At 42.8% G+C, this 19,906-nt stretch overlaps 2 protein-coding genes across 2 annotated transcripts in view; both read right to left on the reverse strand.

Moving 5' to 3' along the window:
• Positions 1 to 7,403, reverse strand: part of LOC310784459 (NACHT, LRR and PYD domains-containing protein 12-like) — a gene marked incomplete at its 5' end in the record, with an annotated part of 33,632 nt that extends 26,229 nt beyond the window's left edge. Inside the window, 2 exons of the mRNA XM_083645451.1 lie at positions 2,695 to 2,805; positions 7,166 to 7,403. Coding sequence (XP_083501577.1) covers positions 2,695 to 2,805; positions 7,166 to 7,403 — 349 coding nt within the window. The remainder of the gene's footprint in view (positions 1 to 2,694; positions 2,806 to 7,165) is intronic.
• Positions 7,404 to 7,544: 141 nt separating this feature from the next.
• The window catches only part of LOC310784075 (apoptosis-associated speck-like protein containing a CARD), a 28,538-nt gene continuing 16,176 nt past the window's right edge, over positions 7,545 to 19,906 (reverse strand). The window contains exons 2-4 of the mRNA XM_083645051.1: positions 15,708 to 16,246; positions 12,184 to 12,483; positions 7,545 to 8,038 (exon numbers count right to left, since the gene is read on the reverse strand). Coding sequence (XP_083501177.1) covers positions 7,899 to 8,038; positions 12,184 to 12,483; positions 15,708 to 15,978 — 711 coding nt within the window. The 5' untranslated portion in view covers positions 15,979 to 16,246 and the 3' untranslated portion in view covers positions 7,545 to 7,898. The remainder of the gene's footprint in view (positions 8,039 to 12,183; positions 12,484 to 15,707; positions 16,247 to 19,906) is intronic.

The raw sequence follows: 19,906 nt of genomic DNA on the forward strand, positions 1-19,906 counted from the left end.
TCTGCTTGGTGAAGTCCACACCTGAAGGAAAATGAACACATGTACACACAATCCCAGTTAAACAGAGTACTGACATAATCATATCAGGATACAATGGCAACTATGGTTGCCATTGTGAAATTATTCTAGAGTAGACAAAGTGGCCATAGATGAGAGGTTAGGGAAGTGACAGCTGACCTACAGTATCTGTGCAGCCTAGGTCCAGTCCATCTTCTCCCTGGCTGTGTGATTGAGGTCTGACAGCAACATCCTCCATGGCTGTGGTCACAATTGATGAAATGCTGACTCCATCATTGTGTCATTAAGCAGTAAACATGAGGGAGAGAAATGTGTCAGTCATTTTAAACTGAAAAGTTACATGAATCAAGACAACCAACACAATAATTGAAAATACAGGCAGAGCCAGGCAGGGTCTTTGTAGATAAATAAGCTGCCACACACTTCTAGTGGCTATGTGATTATTGAGAATTATCGTTTTTATGAGCAACATAGCCTACTTTGTTATTGTGTTTTTAAGACTATGCTGCATATTCTGCATTCAACGTTATGACAATGCATGTATTATTAGTTTTAATAAACCTTATTTAACCAGTCTTGTTGAGATGAATAGGCTATGTCTTTTTCAAGGGAGCCATGGAGGGAAATGTGTGCAACAGGGGCAACCAAACATCAGCTAAAAGTTACCGGTAACGTTAGTTATCAGCCAGTTAGGGAGACTAGCCTTCAGGTGTAACTAGCTAGTAACGTTCACTTACTAGCTTACTAGCACCCATGTCCTGCAGACCAAGATCGCTTTATGACACTTATATTCTTCTCTCCTGACTAGATCCTTGTTTGTGTTGTCTCGTTATAGCTTGGTTAATGCCGTTTACAATCTGGTTAAACAAGGCTAGTTTAACGGTAATGCTGGCTGTAGCTGGATGTCTCAGTAACGTTAAAAACAAAAACTTAACGTTACCTGTTAGTGTTCGTTGATGTCAGCTGACTCCCGCTGACGATCCCTCCAACATTGCATCCCTTATCTCATTCAAGTCTACATTCACTTCATTAATCGACGATAAAACTTTTATCAGCCACTAAAAACTTGTGATAATTCGCTGGCATTTAAACATGGTGGAGTGGGTCAGTGTCTTGCAGACAGACCAAAGTAGCCGAGAGCAGCCGAGAGCAGAAGAGTACCCAATCAGCGAATAGGTCCGACCCTATGGTCCCGCCCCGTTTGGGTTGATTGACAGATGGCGCTGTATTGGTCCAATAATTAAATACACAATGAAATAAATAAAAACGCCAATGAAATAAATAAAAAACGCAATGAAATAAATAAAAGCTCAATTAAATAAATAAAAACCCTAATGAAATAAATAAAAAACAATTAAATATATAAAAACCCTAATGAAATAAATAAATACACAATTAAATAAATAAATACATTTATTTATTAATTTCATTTTTTAATTTCATTGCGTTTATTATTTATTTCATTGTGTTTTTTATTTATTTAATTATGTATTTATGATTTAATTTTTGGACCAATGTACTTGAGAAGTCATCATGAAATAGATAAAAGTGGTCATGAAAAGTCATCAATAAATAAATAAAAGAGGCAATGAAAAGTCACAATGAAATCAAAAACACAATTAAATAAATAAATGTATATATTTATTTAATTGGGTTTTTATTTATTTCATTGTGTTTTTGATTTATTTCATTGCCTGTTTTATTTATATCATTGAGTTATTTATTTATATCATTGTGGTATTTCATATAACATTGTGGTATTTCATATATAATTGTTGGGCCCATACGCTTCCATACTTTTTCCATGGACTCGTGAGTACATTTTCTAACCCTGTTTTATAAAAATGTGTGTAGTTAGACCGGGAATCGAACCACAGTCCTCAGATTGGAAGGCAAGCACCTTACCCATTAAGCCACAGGACCGAGCACACCCTGAGCCCTGCACTTTTTTCACACCCTAACCCTAATCTAAACCAAGGTTTTTTTACTTGCCGCACATTTTCAAAAAGAAGCAGTTTTGGCGACCAATCAAATGAGTTTGGGGCGTGGCTTTATTACAGAAAGGTCTTCTTCCAGAAAGGCTTGGGGGCTAACTTTGCCCATGTGTGACTCACAACACTGAGAAGATCATGGTCTGAGGCAGGGTTTCCGTTAGAAAAAACGGGTGGGGGTCAATGTGTCAAAGATTTCAGTCTCCCGGAAAAAAATTATAAATTCCAGTCAAATATTAAATCTGTGTTTATTGAGGGTAAAACCAATTGATAGCAGGCTATATAGCCTATAAAGAACATAATCAAGGCACGTAGATTTATATATTTCTTAATTGAAAAGGAAAGTGGGCTACTTTATACATATTATTTCCAAATAAAATAAGTCCAATCAGTTAGGCTCAGCAGGTGCATAGGGTGTGCTTTAGACTCAGTAGGTGCATAGGGTGTGCTTTAGACTCAGCAGGTGCATAGGGTGTGCTTTAGACTCAGCAGGTGCATAGGGTGTGCTTTAGACTCAGCAGGTGCATAGGGTGTGCTTTAGACTCAGCAGGTGCATAGGCTGTGCTTTAGACTCAGCAGCAATGCAATGCAACTGCGCATACCATGGTATGCGCAGTTGCATTGACTGGATATAGGTTAAAAAAATATTATTTATGTGCAAATTAATCGCAGAGAATAGCTTTACCTTCAGACTGACTGCTGTCAGGAAGCTGAGGACGAGCAGTAGACTGTGGTAGACTGGAGGAGGTTCCTCTGTTCTCTGAAGTCTCCCTGACATCACTGACATCCACTGAGACTGAGAGGGAGAGAGAGAAAGAGAGAGAGGGAAAGAGAGAGACAGACAGATAAACAGACGAGAAGAGTGGGGAGAGGGAGGGAGAGAATTCACAAGAGATTAAATTGAACACCAGCCAACAGCTCCTATACTGTATGTCAACCAACTCTTTACATAAATACAAGTACTGATCATTCAACATGTTTAGATTCCATATGAGTCTCTCACATGAAGAAGTGACAACTGTCTTCCCTTGTGCAGGACAACTTATCAGTCCGATCAGCCTCGAGACTGGACGAATTAGCGGATGCTATTGTGGCGTATTTGGTTGTGTTTTGTCTCACTGTGGCTGCGGGGAAGTGGATACTAATGTTAGCATGAGCCAGGAGCTGACTACCTGCTTCCCCTATGATACAGTCTATGCCTGGGGTGGATATGAGCTGGACGTGACCAAACAAACAGGGACTTGATAGTTACTGCATTCAAACAATGTCCCATCAGCATGACGGTAGTAATGTTAGGCATATTTGCTACTGTTACATTATCCACACAAGATGGTAACGTTATTAGCGGAGCCTCTGGGTGGTAAATCCATTGGCTATAGTTGTGTTGGTAAGCAAGCTAACTTTATCTAGTACCCAGCAAAAAACACAATATCACAGCAGCTAAAACACAAGCAAAAAAATTGTAAAAATTCACTCCATGAACCGGAAACAGCCCCGTCTCTATTATTGTAGTTTCCTGGTCACATTGCTGCTGTTTGGCCAGACAGGCTTCACTAGATAGATATTTTTTCTTTTCCTGTGTGGACTTTTTACTGGACTCTGTGTTGTGGTTCTTTTGACATTCATTGACCGCATTAGCTAAAGTAACATTAGATGTATAATGACATCACTACAGTAAACTCCTCTAAATATGGCTAAAAATCATCCAAACGTCCAAAAAAACGTCTATTTTTTTCATACAGTGTAGTGTGTGTGTGTGCGCGCCCGCATTCTCAAAACGCCTTCTATTATTCAGTATTTTCTCCTTTTCTCACTCACTTGGTGACCTGCTCTCCCTTTAGGTCATTTTACAATTACACTACAACAGACAGCAACACAGGCAGAAACACTGAACTTATTATTATTATTATTATTATTATTACCTTTATTATTATTATTACCTTTATCACTTTGAAACACAGTGCAAAACTTGTCATCTCAACACAAAAATAAAATAAAACTATAGCAGGGGTGTCAGACTCATATTAGGTAGTGGGCCGGATTTGTTCAACTGAGACCTCATGGGGGCCGGATTTTTTTTTTACTAAAATCAATTCGACTCATTTACCCATTTACTTCACAAAAGAAATACTGCTCTTTCCATTTCTCTTGAAACTGCCTGCATTCCGTGTCAACCTTTCTCTTTTTCGACAGCATCTTGTTCAGGGGCGGACTGGGATCATAATTCAGGCCGGGCATTAGATACCAAGCAGGCCAGGCCGATACGGGCCGACGCGCGTGCCGGCGTCCGAAAAATTTGGGCCGTTTAAAGCCCAATTTGGGCCGTTTGAAGCCAGATTTGGGCCGTTTGAAGCCCAATTTGGGTCGTTTAAAGCCAGATTTGGGCCGTTTGAAGCCCGATTTGGGCATATGAAGCCCAATTTGGAACAAATCCAATTTTACAATGAGATGCACCCACTTTAACCCTGAATAAAGTAATAAAACCACTAGTAAACCAGTGGGCGGCGCCTGGCCTGCTGTTCAGTGAGTGGCCTGACTGCGGGCACAATTTTTGGCCAGGCCAGGCCACCGGGCATTTGCCCGACGTGCCCGATTATGCAGTCCGCGCCTGATCTTGTTGATTCTTTTGTTTTTTGGTAGGTAGCTGAATGCGCGATTCCAGCGTGGCATCATGGCGGCTTTGTTTACACCTGATGACCTACTGACATACTTCCTTGTAGTGCAGGTTAATTAACTTATGAATGAACTCTTAGCTTGCTTATTAGCCACACGTAGTTCATGATAATGGGGTGCAAATTTAATAATAATAATAATAATAAAAATAAATAATAATAATAATAATATTCCAAAACATCTCGCGGGCCGGATGAAACCTGCGGGCCGTATCTCTGACATCCCTGCATTATAGCAGCAGCCAATGACAACACATTCAAGCCATCGTAAAGTGCATTAGTGAGTCCAGTAAGGGTGTGGCATCATAACAATGACAAATAAAAACAACTGAACTGAAATAAGTACTGAGGAAGTGTATCCCAGACACACAAAACAGGCAGGGTAACATATCCCCCCCCCCCCATCTAATCTCATCCTCATCATCATCCTCCTCCTCACCCGCTTTCTCGTCCTCGTCCCCGCTCTCTCTCTCATCAAGAGCGGAGGCAGGGTGACCGGTGGAGATGATGACTGTCTCTGGCTCTGCTGCTAACCAGCTCGCCTCTGCTGCTCTCTCTACTATTGCCGTGGAGCTGTCGGTGGGAGAGCAGGGAGAGGGAGAGTCTCTCCCTCTCACCAACAGCTCCACGGCAATAGTAGAAGAAGTATTAGAAGGCTGCCACTTTCTTTAGTAGTCTTTTTTGGGCGGCTCATTCGTCATTTTCCACTCACCTAAAACAAACACACGTCACCCAGAGACGAGTGCCTTGCGCCTCAGAAGAAAGCCGAGCAGAGAGTCGGGGCGGGGGGATTGGGTTGCTCGCTCGCGGAGCGCTGGCTGTGGATTCTCCTCTTTTCCCCCCACTCTCTCTCATATTTAGGGGGGCAAAATGTCCCCTTGCCCCCCCTGCTTCCGGCACCTATGGCTTTGTGCATTCCAACAACCAGCGAATAACTGAGGCTAGTGTGACGGCTTAGTGTCACTTTAAGACTATTTTACTGACTTTGTTATGACTGTTTTGTGACTTTTATGGCTGTTTACTGCGTTTATGTCTTGATGTTAATTTGATACCTCCACACTGAAGTTCCCAGGAGTAAAATACAGTTTCTGAATGTGAATCGTAAGTGTTACAGCACATATTCTATATACAATTGCTGGCACATGTATGAAGTGTTTTGATCTCAGTATTTGGATTGTTCCATGTTGATACTCAAGGTTCTATCAAGTGACTATAATAATGTGTCACTGAGTCTACTGAGTTTCAAATTAAACTGATAACTGTGAAGTCTCTATAGAGGCTTGGGTTATAGGGTTAATGCTGGAGATGAGATAGGGTTAGTGTATAGTCTGTAAACATATACCAACCCAGCGAGCACAAAACGTTTTTTCAACGTTGATTTTTAGTTTAAATCTGGGTGATATTGGGTTTGAACGTCTAAGACCTAATTTCACCCTCTTTTCAACCGACTAAAATGCGGTTACAACGTCAACGTGTAAAAAAAACACAATTTGGTTCATCATATTGTTAAAACATTTGTTGTAGTTTGGAATAGAGACAATATTGATAGTGTGTGAATTGGCATTTGTCCATTTTATTGTGTAACTGAGAGTTGAAATCTGGTCTACACGAAAACTACATTTCAACGCATTTTATGTCACATGAAATATCATAAATATGGGACTATATAGGCTATGTGGTGCCAACAAAAAGCTTCCAAGACACATATGGTTAATAGTTTAGCGCAATACTATAAAATAATGAAGTTCCTGCAGCAACGCGCATGCGCAAGTACTCGCTAGCTAGCTGTGACTGACTAGACCAAAGCAAGTCTGCACAAGTCTGCACCAAGTGCGGAACGAGGTGCTCTGGGCACGCTATGTTATTGTAACAGACTGTAAACGAGGCTCTGTGTACCTCCTGAGTCTCTGGTGTTAAATGAAGTTAACCTCTGAAGCCGTACAGCCTACAGACTATAGATGCACACACACACAACATAATTTTAGTCTGTTACATAATATGATAGTCTCGTACACATCACATAAAATAACTTGTCCTCCCGATCGTTGACAATTGTGTAGTCTACAAGTTGTGTGCGAGATAGAGTATATATGTGCCCGGCTCTCCATGTAATGTAAGAAAATGTATAGCTCACGTCGTAGAGCACAGTGGCTTGAATGTGGCGTGTGCGCTGCTGAATTTTTAATTTAAGATCCTGGTGAAATATGGTCTAAATCTTAACATTCAATAAACGTCTGCAAATAGTGGGTGAAAAAACTTTCACTTTCAAACCTTCCTTGCACGTTTTTTCAACGTTGACCCTAATTGTTTTTTAAACGTCTTTTCAACCGAAAAATGATCGCTGGGAAGTGACACTTTGTTGAACATCCAATTTTTGTCAATTTGACGATCCAAATAATGTGTTAAAAATGTATGAATTTATTAGACATTTGTGCCGTTTCTGTTTTTCACACTTTATTTATTTTGTATCTCCCCAGGACTTACCTTTAGGTTTGGTGTTTGGCAACCTCTGCACTAGATCATCTCTCTTCATGATCACCAAAACCCTCTTGGTCACCTCCAGACAGTCTCGTGTGTAGGTTTGGCACATCAGGTCCACTATGTCCACTCTGTCTGCATTCACCAGTTGGCTCTTTTTGATGGCTGGGTAACCTTCCAGGACGTCAGCCTGCACCAGGTGCCACTTGAAACGCTTCAACTCTTTATCGCTCAAATCATCCATTGTCCCCAAAAGGTATTCTACAGGAGACTGTTTTGCCATCGTTGCTTCCTGGTAATTTCAAAGGATATTTTCAACTCAAAGGACAATTATGATGAGATTGATTGATTGATTTATTATTTATTATTTATTTATTTACCACATTTCATTAGTATTAAGTAGCCTAGCAATAAGTATCTGGAAATCTTGTAAAATGACTTTGTCAGCCAGATCCCAAAAGGGAATTGATACTGTAACTGCTCTTATTATTCTATTGTCTGATCATTGAGAACTCTTTGGTACAAACACATGGCTACATATGAATTTGTTCTACAAACTTAGAGCAGGATGATTCTCTTTCTCTCGTTAACATTGTTGCTTTTCTTTCTGTGAACTGGTTCATAATATGTATATATATGTACTATATATTTTTATTTCCTGGCTGTAACACTTTCAGCACCGTGATGTCAGTAACTGGAATGATCCACCTGCTCTGAACATCACATGTTCTTCTTGTTGTCAGTAAATAGTCTCTTTATTTGACTTGTTGCACATTGTCTTGTGGTAAAAAGAAGAAGGAAAAAAAGTACAAAATACATGAATCTGAGTGGAGGAAGATCCTCTGTTCTCTGAAGTCTCCCCGACATCACTGGCTTTCACTGAGAGAGAGAGAGAGAGAGAGAGAGAGAGAGGGAGAGAGAGAGAGAGGGGAGAGAGAGAGAGAGAGAGGGTTAGGGTTACTGATAACTGTCCGTTTCTTTCCAGACAAGCAGCTCAAATCATCATCCAGTCACTCATCCTATCACGTCTCGATTACTGCTACGTTCTACTGGCCGGTCTCCCTGTTTCAGACATTCATCCCCTCCAACTTATTCAAAATGCCGCAGCCCGCCTTGTTTTCAACCAACCTAAATTTTCCCATATCACCCCCCTCTTTCATGAACTTCACTGGCTTCCCATCATTGCAAGAATCAAATTCAAAGAGAGACACACACACACACACACACACACACACACACACACACACACACACACACACACACACACACACACACACACACACAGAGAGAGACAGAGAGAGAGAGGGGGGAGAGACACAGAGGAAGAGAGAGAGAGAGGGCAGAGACACAGAGAGGAAGAGAGAGAGGGGGCAGATACACAGAGAGAGGGAGGGCAGAGACACAGAGAGAGAGAGAGAGAGAGAGAGAGGGGGCAGAGACACAGAGAGAGAGAGAGAGAGAGAGAGAGAGGGCAGAGACACACAGAGAGGGAGGGCAGAGACACACAGAGAGAGAGGGCAGAGACACAGAGAGAGAGAGAGAGAGGGCAGAGACACAGAGAGAGAGAGAGGGCAGAGACACAGAGACACAGAGAGAGGGGGCAGAGACACAGAGCGAGAGAGAGAGATTTAACTGCCCGTTTATTACTGTTCTGTTATTATTCTGAATAGATTCCGGTCAACAATAGTCTTCTATTGTATTCTATACTATCACATTCCATTTAATTTTCTTTTCTCTTCCTCTTTGAATATCTTCAGATTTGGTGATTTATGTTACTGGGTAACAAGATGTCTTGTTTTCTGTTTTTGATTCTTTGTAACCGCTAAGTGTTGCTAATGTATGCTTTGGCAATGTAAGATGCACCTTATCATGCCAATAAAGCCCTTTGAATTGAATTGAATTGAGGGGGCAGATACACAGAGAGAGAGAGGGCAGAGACACACACAGAGAGAGAGGGCAGAGACACACACAGAGAGGGCAGAGACACACAGAGAGAGAGAGGGCAGAGACACACAGAGAGAGCGAGAGGGCAGAGACACACAGAGAGAGAGGGCAGAGACACACAGAGAGAGAGAGGGCAGAGACACAGAGAGAGAGAGAGGGCAGAAACACAGAGAGAGAGGGCAGAGACACAGAGAGAGAGGGCAGAGACACAGAGAGAGAGAGAGGGCAGAAACACAGAGAGAGAGGGCAGAGACACACACAGAGAGAGAGGGCAGAGACACACACAGAGAGAGAGGGCAGAGACACAGAGAGAGAGAGAGAGGGCAGAGACACACAGAGAGAGAGAGGGCAGAGACACACACAGAGAGAGAGGGCAGAGACACACAGAGAGAGAGAGAGGGCAGAGACACACAGAGAGAGAGGGCAGAGACACACAGAGAGAGAGAGGGCAGAAACACAGAGAGAGAGAGGGCAGAGACACAGAGAGAGAGGGCAGAGACACACAGAGAGAGAGAGGGCAGAAACACAGAGAGAGAGGGCAGAGACACAGAGAGAGAGAGAGGGCAGAAACACAGAGAGAGAGGGCAGAGACACAGAGAGAGAGGGCAGAGACACAGAGAGAGGGCAGAGACACAGAGAGAGGGCAGAGACACACACAGAGAGAGAGGGCAGAGACACAGAGAGAGAGGGCAGAGACACAGAGAGAGGGCAGAGACACAGAGAGAGGGCAGAGACACAGAGAGAGAGAGGGCAGAGACATGCACAGAGAGAGGGCAGATACACAGAGAGAGGGCAGAGACACACACAGAGAGAGAGGGCAGAGACACACACAGAGAGAGGGCAGAGACACAGAGAGAGGGCAGAGACACAGAGCGAGAGAGAGAGGGCAGAGACACACACAGAGAGAGAGGGCAGAGACACAGAGAGAGAGAGGGCAGAGACACGCACAGAGAGAGGGCAGATACACAGAGAGAGGGCAGAGACACACACAGAGAGAGAGGGCAGAGACACACAGAGAGGGCAGAGACACACACAGAGAGAGGGCAGAGACACAGAGAGAGAGAGGGCAGAGACACACACAGAGAGAGGGCAGAGACACAGAGAGAGAGAGGGCAGAGACACATACAGAGAGAGGGCAGAGACACACACAGAGAGAGGGCAGAGACACAGAGAGGGCAGAGACACACACAGAGAGAGGGCAGAGACACACACAGAGAGAGGGCAGAGACACAGAGAGAGAGGGCAGAGACACAGAGAGAGAGAGAGGGCAGAGACACACACAGAGAGAGGGCAGAGACACAGAGAGAGAGGGCAGAGACACAGAGAGAGAGAGAGGGCAGAGACACACACAGAGAGAGGGCAGAGCCACAGAGAGAGAGAGGGCAGAGACACACACAGAGAGAGGGCAGAGACACACAGAGAGAGAGGGCAGAGACACACAGAGAGAGAGAGGGCAGAGACACACAGAGAGAGAGAGGGCAGAGACATACAGAGAGAGAGGGCAGAGACACACAGAGAGAGAGGGCAGAGACACAGAGAGAGAGAGAGAGCAGAGACACACACAGAGAGAGGGCAGAGACAGAGAGAGAGAGAGAGGGCAGAGACACACACAGAGAGAGGGCAGAGACACACAGAGAGAGAGGGCAGAGACACAGAGAGAGAGAGGGCAGAGACACAGAGAGAGAGAGAGAGAGAGAGAGAGGGCAGAGACACACACAGAGAGAGGGCAGAGACACACAGAGAGAGAGGGCAGAGACACACACAGAGAGAGGGCAGAGACACACAGAGAGAGAGGGCAGAGACACAGAGAGAGAGAGGGCAGAGACACACACAGAGAGAGGGCAGAGACACACACAGAGAGAGGGCAGAGACACAGAGAGAGAGAGGCCAGAGACACAGAGAGAGGGAGGGCAGAGACACACAGAGAGAGAGGGCAGAGACACAGAGAGAGAGAGGGCAGAGACACAGAGAGAGAGAGGCCAGAGACACAGAGAGAGGGAGGGCAGAGACACACAGAGAGAGGGCAGAGACACAGAGAGAGAGGGCAGAGGCACAAAGAGAGAGAGGGCAGAGACACAGAGGAAGAGAGAGAGGGAAAGAAAGAGACTTTAAAATGTCTTGAATTTCACAGCAGCTAAAGCACCTTTTCATGACACAACTCTTCACATAAATAGTGAAGGAGCGGATATTCATGATGTTCAGTCTTCATCTGCAGTGTTGGACAAGTTACTCAGGAAGTGTCATAAGTTACTTATGACTTATTCCTCCTTTAAAAAGTAATACAATTACTTTACTTCATAAAAAGTAATTAGTTACATTACTTTACTTTTACTATGACCCCCCTCTCCGTAAAGTGACATTTAGCCAGCTCCTTTTAACACTGAATCTACTTTAATGGAACAGTAATTAAACGTACAGGAGTCAACAATCAGCTAAACTGCAGACTGTTTATTTGCCTAGACTAGAGGACAAAACAACTAATCACATTCTGGCAACGCAGTAGTCTCACATAGCCACACATATCTCCACACCTTGTTATAGCCCTGTGCAGCGCTGGAGAAAGTAATGTAGTAACTTTAATAGTTACTGCATAGAGTAGAGTACATATTACAGTAGTAACTGTAATATAATTACTTTTGGAAATTGTAATCCCTTGCATTACTAGTTACTGAGGAAGGTAATACAATTACAGTAACACATTACTGAGTAATGGATCAATGTGTGATGAAGAGGTATCTGTCCTCCTCTCAGAATAACACATTACTGATAATGTGTTACTGCCAAACCCTCATCTTCATCTGAGTCTCTCTCATGAACAAGTGGCACAAACGCTCTTCTTCTGTAGACCAATACATTTCATGCGTTCCAGTATACAGTTACAATATTCGTATTACGCTAATGTGTGCATCGTTATTCCTGTCTGCATTTCCCATTGGTTTTAATGGCTACTTTACGCACGCACGCACGCACACACACACACACACACACACACACACACACACACACACACACACACACACACACACACACACACACACACACACACACACACACACACACTTTATCTTCCCATGACTTACCTCTGGGCCCTGAACTGCTGTGTGGCAACTTCTGCACTCCACCACCTACATCACCTTCCAGTTCTTCCAAAAGAAATCGCTCATGTTTCTCAAGGATATCATAGAAGACATCTTTTTGTCTCCTGGTATTCAGTAACGCATAGAGTTCCCTCATCTTCTCCTGAGTGGTAGGTTTAGACCTGACGGTATCGTAGCTTTCTTGGTGGATAGCGTCCTCGTCCAGGAGCTTATCCAAGATAGGTGTGACCATGCGCACTCTGTGGATCAGCTCATTCCTGTGTTCATCCACAAAGTGCCTCTCTGAGGACAAAGGGAGTGAAAAATGACTGAGTTAATATCAGGCTGTAATCTGATTCTAACTATTTTTGAAGAATTACAATATGAAGGGTTTCAATGTGTGAAGAAGGTACTGTACAACACAAACTGGATGTGTACAAACTGTGACAAACCAAAAGCTAGCATCATACATGGTGTGGATGTTGAAATCGTGGAGACATACAAATATTTAGGAACAGTGTTCGACTCTCAACTCAAGTTCGAGGCCAAAAAGCGTGGTCAGCAAAGAATCCACTTAATCCGAAAGCTCAGTTCCTTTAATGTCTGTGACTGCATTCTTTGTCATTTTTACCAATCTTTTATTGAAAGTCTTTTAACTTTTTCATTTATTTGCTGGTTCAACGTGTTGTCTGTGAAGGACAGGAATAGCCTAAACGCTATAGTTAGGGTCTGCTCCAGGATTATTGGAGTCTAGCAGAGTAACCTGTGCTCCATCTGGGAGAAATGTGTGGTACAGAAGGCAAAAAAGATCATCAGACAATCTAGCCACATTTTGTCCAGTGAATTTGCTCTGATGCCCTCAGGCCGGTGCTACCATGCGCCCCCTAGGATAACTAACCGGTACTCCAAGTCTTTCTTCCCTTCAGCTGTCAGGCTGTTAAACACAGACAGTAGTAATTTTAAATGAATGCCTTCACTTATATGAGCGCACAACAGGCTGTACATATCCTGTCTTTGACAAAGAGGTTAGGCTCATTCATACATATATAGATATCTTTTATTTCTTATACGATATATGTTCTCATGTCTTTACATATAGAAATATATGTATACTTTTTATTTCTTGTTCATGTTTATATGAAACTGATCTGTTATCTGTGACATAATTTGTTTGTTTATGTTATGTCATGCTGTTACGTTACGTCTCATGTCTGATCTCATATCAGAGCAATCCACTAGTCCCATTAATGATATCCTGTATTTCACTCAAAATCCCCCCAATCATTTTTAATCTCACTACTGATCTCAAACATCAAATCTTTGACGAGAGTAAAAAGAAGTGGGCTAATAGATATCAAACCGGCCAACAGATCTCAAAGCTGATGGACTTTATAGAAAGAGCGTAACTCCAAATGGTTAAAAATGACTATCCGGTGTTTTGAGCCTGGTGAACACTTAAGTGCCTTTTAAACATGTTATCTGGATCATGTCAGGCTAGACAGAGCAGGATATTTTCAGGTTTTGCCTTTCTAAACATGAGGGGTCTTTGTTAAGAAACAACTGGATATGAGCCGTTTTTTCTGCCAGTGGGCGGCGGCGGGAAGGGGGGGGGGGGGCGCGGTAGCATGTAGGCCTATCGAAAAAAAGAAATGTAATAGGAAACAGCTTTAGCGAATTTGTAACCAAACCAGGGATTCCACTAGCATTTTTTCTGGCCGGCCAATTGAGCCGCAACATTCCAGAATTCCGGCCTTATAGAATAATTACCGGCCCAGTCAAAATGTAGCCTATTGAAAAAAGATAGATGTAGCCTGATCATTTCATAAATACATAACACATTATTGTATAATTCTTAGCAAACGAAATCTAAATTTTAAATCATTTTTTGATTTCCAAATAATTTTCTAACTATTCACTGCGGTGCGGTCAGCGCAAAGGGAGGAGCTGCACGCACACCGCTCCTTATTTAATTAATTAATTCGGTTCGGGTTTGCAGACCCATTAAGATTAAACAATAAAACACTAAAAACAAAAGCTATTATCCAACAAATGTATTTTATTATAGTGAATGAACTCGTCACACACTTTGTGAACTGAGTTTGTCATATATTCCCGTTTAATTAAGCCTAAAGAACACTGGCGGGCCTACATTAAATGTCTCTTTGCATCGAAGAACATGAAATTAAATAACTTGAAAGATAATCTAAATTAAGAAGTTGCCTACCTGCAACAAGCCAGAGATGAGACATGCAGTCAGTCAAACTTTATAGCCTATATTTTCTGAAGCGGTCTATATTGACACGATGACGAGGGACTGCAGCTGGTTGACACGCGGGCATCGGACTTATAGCCTACTTCACAACATGAGAATATTTGCTTTACTTTCAACCGAAGGGCAAAAGGTAAGAATATTGTGTTACCTGTAGCCTACATCTGAGAACGAAATCCCTTGTTGCGTGTTGTGAGCTTTGAGACGATGCGCTCCATAAAGTGTTCAGACAAATAAATGAAAGCTGCCCATTAAATACTCCATGGCAAATCAATTGAGGTTCTAGTAGGTTATTTATGCTGAAATGATGTTGATATTAGTGGCTAAATTAACGGACATAATAATAAGCTTTACAACCTGCAGAGGACTTCTCTGTCGCTGTGAGAATTCTCGCAATACGCTTGCGGCAGTTTCTTCATGATCAGCGCTCTGCATGTGCAAAGCAAACTTGCGATTTTTATCAGCAGGAAACCGTGAGTTTGCTCGTTGATATAAGCGATTGCCCGAACGATTAATTAATTAATAAACTAGTGAACGTGAAGTGAGTCACGAAGAGCCACACCTGCCCACTACGGATATGCGGATAATGACCTGCCACTGTTAAACATGAGCCACGATTGCGTGGAAGCGGATCTTATACCGGCGGTCGAGGTAGATAAGATACGGAGTCGCGGGAGTGCGCATAGGCCGGCTAATTGTTGTTTAACATGCAGGCCAACCGGCTAGGTGCAGGTTATAATACGGATTCCACTGCATGTTAAGAAGTGGCTTTTGTTACCAAACGTAGCAGCTAACGGCTAACACCTAGCTAACGGCAGATGGGATTAACTGTAAATATTGTATTTGTCTATATGACACGTCACTCGTTAAACAACATGTTGTCTGACGTCATCACCCGTTTTTAGTAACACCTTGGTTTTAGGACTTTGAGCCTAAAATAAGGTTATTTGTCAACAGAATACACTGTGGAACACTGTGGCTAACCAGAAGAGCAGGAAAAACACAGTATATAAAATATCTTAAAATGACAAAATACACTGGAGGGGCTTGAAGCAGCTAGCTGCACTGCTCACTTGCTGGTGTTTGTTATATTCATGTAAACTACTTTAGGGGAAACCTTTCAGACAAGACACATGCATTGGTAATGAATATTGTTTTGTTTTATGTGATTTGGGCCATGATCACATGGCTTTATGGACTCCATTATAAACCATACAATCTGTCAATATGTTTGCATTTTTAGCTCCCCGTGACTTACCTTTAGGTCCTGAGCTGCTGTTTGACAAAGACTGCACAATGTCATTCCTCTCAATCTGCCTCAAAACCCTCTTGGCCACCTCCAGAGTGTATTCGCCGTAGGTCTGGAACATCAAATCCACTGTGTCCTCTATGTCTGAATTCTCCAGTCGTCTCCTTGCGATAGCTTGGAAGCCTCCCAGAAAGTCCTCCTGATGCAGGAACCCCTTGAACCTTTTAAATTCTTTATCGTCCAAATAGTCTAAAGCTTTTAGCAGTTTGTTCGATGCCATCCTTGTTGCCTCCCGGTCAAATTAGGTTATTTTCAACTCAAAGGACAATGAAGTAATTGATTCACTGGCATGATGTATCTCAGCTCATGGAGGGTCCTGGTGGCTCAGTGATTTTGAATGTTTTTGGCTGATAACCACTAAAAGTGAAGACTGATGTCATGTGACCTCCATCACAGGATATGATACATCTCATGACCCCCAGGTTCAGAACCGCTGGTGTTTCCTTTCCTGTAAATTCCTCAAAGACTGGTGGTGAGATGCAGGAGACCTATAGCAGAGATGGGAAAAGTACACACATGCTTTAGAAGTAGGCTACAGTTACTTGTGTAAAAGAATACTCTGGTACAAGTAGAAGTACTGATTTGAATCATTTACTCAAGTAAAAGTAAAAAAGTACAGGCTCGGAGGCTGTTTTTCCCCCTTTCCACAAGCCAACATAGCGGCAGCGCTGTTCTTGCCTAGGTGCCACCGTGCAACTGTGCGCCATCTGCTCATACTACATCACAGTTGCTCGAGTGACATCACTGATGACATCACAACTGACTGAGTGACATCACAGTTTAGCAATAAGCACCGTGCCAACTTTTGCCTAGATCACAGTTGCTCGAGTGATATCACTGCATGATGACATCACAACTGCATTTAGAAACCACGCCCAAAACGGGGGGAAACAAAAATCCCCCCACCCAATCCTGGCGTTCCCCTATGTCACGTGTTGCAGACAAAGATCATATATACGGAAGATGAACACTCACTTCCTTGACAGCTAGATCCACATTTTTCTTCTCGCCAATTCTTAATGGCTTCCTTGTTTTACTCGGGAGTAAAAAAAAAAACTAATTGGTGATTTTTTACATTTGTTGTCTGCGCAGCCCACCACACAACAGCTTTTAGCTAGGTTTAATTCAAGGAAAATGATGCTGGTGTGTGGTAGTGAATGGAGAGCTTTCCCTCGTGATGGGCGTGGCCTATTTCATGCAGTGTCTCTATAGTGCACCGTACCAACTTTTGCCCAATTATATATTCATAGCTTTCAAGGGGCGTTACGTGCTGCCGGGAACGCCCACCTGGCGCCCACCTGACGGTCAAAGAAAAAACTTGTTCATTCCGCTGCCCGCCGAGTCGACTAGTTTCTCACGCTGTGTTTGTTCAGCCAAAATGCCGGATACCTGCTGTGCTATCGGTTGCACTAACCGACAAGGAGACACGCCTGGCTTGTGCTTTTACAGAATCCCGTCGGAGAAAGAAAACTCAGAAAGGAGGAGGTTGTGGATTTGTGCGATTAGACGTGGTTCAGTCGCTGGGGAGGGCAAATGGCTTTTTTTCTACCATCAAAGTACACACGTCTTTGCGGCCAACATTTCATCAAAGGTAAGCTCAAGTAACGTTACAATAATGATTAAAATACCCCGTTAACGTTAATTAAATGATCGTTAAGGTGCACAACTAACGGTTAAACTACAGCAGGGATACTCAACTTGCTTTGCCCAGGGGCCACTTTCGTGAAATGATAGAAGGCCAGGGGCCAGTTAATAAACAAACAATATACATTTTTCTGTAGCGGATTGTAGGTTTTTGGGGTGTCAGCCGGAGTTTAGTCTGACAATGTTGTGCACACCAGATAGTTAGTTAGGTTAAGTACATGCATAAGTGCCTGGATAGCGAGCAGACGTCAGCATTTGACAATTTAGCAGCTAAATCATAGATTATTGAAAGATATTCCATATTCCAGACTGAAAGGCGCCTAGGTGCCACCGTGCAACTGTGCGCCATCGACTCCTTAACATACACAAATAGTGTAGTAGCCGTACTGTACAGTACTGTAGCTGCTACCATTACGTATGTCTAATGTTTAATTGTATGTTTAATAAGGTACATGCTATTTGCACCTGTATGTCAAATACGTCGAATTTAAAATGTTTAAGCACATCTAAAGTATGCACACGACATGTGCACCTATATGTGCAGTGAATATGCCACTGTCTCTGACTTGTCTTATCACTATACTGCCTTATTGTTGTTGTGTCTCTTGCTGTTTTTGCACTCATATGCCCCGTTATATTTGTACTATGTTGTAAACGGAGTCCACAGCACAAGAATTTCACACGTGATACTTGTACCATGGAGTGACAATAAAAATCTTGAATCATACTACATCACAGTTGCTCGAGTGACATCACTGATGACATCAACTGGCCTTAGTGACATCACAGTTACGCAATCATTAGTATATAAATGGGAGCTGGGTCTCTGTCTGTCTGGGCTCTGTCTGTTTCTCTGTATGTCCCACTCATCAGTGATGTCATAAATTATATCAGTGAATTACTCACACACACAAGGCAATTCACCTTATTCACCACGCCCACTTTTTCTCTCTTCCGCGTTACATGCAATTCATGTAGTGTTCAGGTTCATAACAGGCACACATACTCAACTAGACATGCTACTGCAGGAGGTTTTACACTTCCAGTAGTTAGAACAAATGAGATGAAAATAACTGTCATGTTTAGAGGTATGCAGAAATGGAACACCCTTCCCACATATATTACACAAAAGAAAAGCAAAAAACATTTCAAATTATTGGTAAAACAGCACTTACTACTGTGATAATATATAATATATATGGTGATGGTAATAGTTATATGTATAATTATATATATAAGATATGGTAATGGTATATATACATAATATGTGATGTAGTTTATGTATATTCTACACATCTGTAATGATATGTAAGTATTTCTGATCTGCTGTAGCTAATGGGGATCTTAAATAAAGACATAAAGGTGTATTTGTTCTTCCGGTTTAGCGCTAGTTGACGGCCAATTTCAAAACAAAATGTCACTATAATTATGAACGAAGTTTGGCAACATTCAGAATTAAGCTACACTGCGGCCAACTTCAGTTAGGCTACATGTTCATAGCGTTACTGCTGTGAGGAGCCGATGGCTCTACCCGGTCGGCATTTAACGTTAGTTGCAAAAGCACGTTGACAAGTGTTTTCTCACTGCCAGTAGCTTACAGTAGGGTTTGACAGATAGCTAGTCTGACCGGTGTCAGCACAGCCAGCGCTCCCAGTCATCGCTGCTCGTTAAAGATTTCCAAATAGGCTTATTCTGATAAACTGGTCACAAATACGTTCTCACCCGAAACATATTAAAACTTTAAAACAGTTTGTTTGTTTTTTGCTTGAAAATAGCTTTTTGGCAAGTCTAAAAATGACTACGGTAGGCGTAATCTACTTCCGTGTCTAAAACCGTAAAGACGATTACACACACACACACACACACACACACACACACACACACACACACACACACACACACACACACACACACACACACACACACACACACACACACACACACAACCACAAGGCAATAGTTCAGTGTTGATATCACTGATGGCATCACTGATGATGTATCAGTGATGTCATAAATCCACTGATGACATCATCAGTGATGTCATAAACTCACACACAAAGTCACGAGAGAGAGGAGAGGGGGCAGAGACTGAGGGAGAGAGAGAGAGGGGGGAGAGAGACTGAAGCTGCATTCACACCGACCTATTAAAGGTCCCAATTCGTGCAGCTGTAACCTCTTAAAAACGTGTGTCTCTGGTCCATAAAACATGATTCTGGATTAATTTGTCGAAAATATAGCAACCCCGTTCGTTCTGACGGAGTTCTCACTTCCTCATCTCGTCGCTTCACAGGAATGGTCTGTTTCTATAATATATTCAGAACCAACAGTTCCCATTGGCTGCTGGGGGAGAGCCCGCCCCAGGCTCCCAGCGGCCAATCAGATTAGCGTCCGTGGACCAGCACGCTAGGTTGTGTCCACAACTAACATTAGCAACGAGCTATCGCTAACTTACATAGGACATCTCAAAATGCCTAGACTTACCAAATGCACCTCCGCAGTTGCTG

Source organism: Poromitra crassiceps (genome assembly GCF_964638095.1).
Source record: "Poromitra crassiceps genome assembly, chromosome: 10".
Lineage (NCBI taxonomy): Eukaryota > Metazoa > Chordata > Actinopteri > Beryciformes > Melamphaidae > Poromitra > Poromitra crassiceps.